Genomic DNA, 1,283 nt, shown 5'->3' with positions numbered 1-1,283 from the left:
ATTCTTTCTTTTATAACTCTCTTCTCCTGGCATATATGGAGAATGGTAGCTCATTGCTTTGTACTTATTCAGTCAGGGTTGAATAAGTATTTAAATGAATATAGCTCATGGGAGAATAACATAGTTAAATTCAAGAAGAGTGGGTGGTCCCCGTAAGTTCCCACCTAACTGGTATAATGGACGGGATCATGGCACAGCTGAATGAAGGGCTCAGTTCTAACTCAGACTGTGCCTTTGCAAATGCAAACAATGTAACCTAATCGGACGTACCCGCATTAATCTGAAATTAACTGATAAATGAATACAGCTGATAATTGTCAGTATACTAGGGTGTGCCTGTGCTAAACCTCATGATATCAGGGCAGTGCCTGTGGCTCAAGGAGTAGAGTGCTGGCCTCCTATACCAGGGGTGGCAGGTTCAAACCCAGCCCCGGCCAAAAAAAAAATAAATAAATAGGGTAGTGCCTGTCGCTCAAAGGAGTAGGGTGCCGGCCCCATATACCAGAGGTGGTGGGTTCAAACCCGGCCCTGGCCAAAAAAACTGCAAAAAATAATAATAATAAATAAATAAACCTCTCTCATAATATTGCCTGGCTTTATAACCAGTGGCTTCCTTTTGCCCTTGTCTGATGAGAGTGGACACCCATAATTGGCTTTTAGAAAAATAATATTCCCCTTTAGGACTAAATGGCCCTTAGAACTTAGATCTCAGCACCTCCTGCCTTACTGACTCTGACCCATGAACAGATCTAGGGGTCCCCTACAGGAGACAGTATTTTTTCCAAAGATTAGAAAGATGGAAAATAGTGAAAAGTAAAGAGAAAATGAGCTCAGTTTAGATAGTTAGGAGTATTACGGGTTTTCACACAAGTTTTAAGTTATTGATAGCATGCGTTAATAGCGATGAGGCCTAAATTGAATTCTATTCATACATTTTATTTAGAGTATCACTTCTGACGTTGGGGGCTTTTGTTAGTTTGTATTCTTAAAATGCTTTCTAGGTTGTTACCTGGTGCAAATGTGGTGCCTGAATTGTAAATGTGTGTGTTTTTTTAATAGCCTGATTTTCCCTACAAAGATGACCTCCTGGCATTGGACTCCAGCTGCCTCCTGTTCATTGTTCTCGTGTTCTTTGCCTTATTCATCATTTTTAAGGTACATTGGTGACTAAACCTTTGGGGGGCTAGTGAGACTGACACTGTCTATTAGTCACAACAGATGGAGGATTTCTGCTGATGTTCTCTCTGACACAGCAGGGGAGATAGCTGCTAGAGAACATCCTC

General features: G+C 41.2%; 1 protein-coding gene across 2 annotated transcripts in view; it reads left to right on the top strand.

Annotated features, from left to right (window-relative positions):
• The window catches only part of LAPTM4A (lysosomal protein transmembrane 4 alpha), a 20,753-nt gene that overhangs the window by 17,481 nt on the left and 1,989 nt on the right, over positions 1 to 1,283 (top strand). For both annotated transcript variants that reach the window (XM_003787423.2, XM_023511859.1), the window contains exon 5: positions 1,060 to 1,155. In XM_003787423.2, the coding sequence (XP_003787471.1) occupies positions 1,060 to 1,155 (96 nt within the window). The remainder of the gene's footprint in view (positions 1 to 1,059; positions 1,156 to 1,283) is intronic.

This window comes from Otolemur garnettii, unplaced genomic scaffold, assembly GCF_000181295.1.
Source record: "Otolemur garnettii isolate 467f Iridium unplaced genomic scaffold, OtoGar3 scaffold00022, whole genome shotgun sequence".
NCBI lineage: Eukaryota > Metazoa > Chordata > Mammalia > Primates > Galagidae > Otolemur > Otolemur garnettii.
The sequence above is the reverse complement of the archived record's forward strand: the minus strand, read 5'-3'. Positions and strand labels throughout refer to the sequence as shown.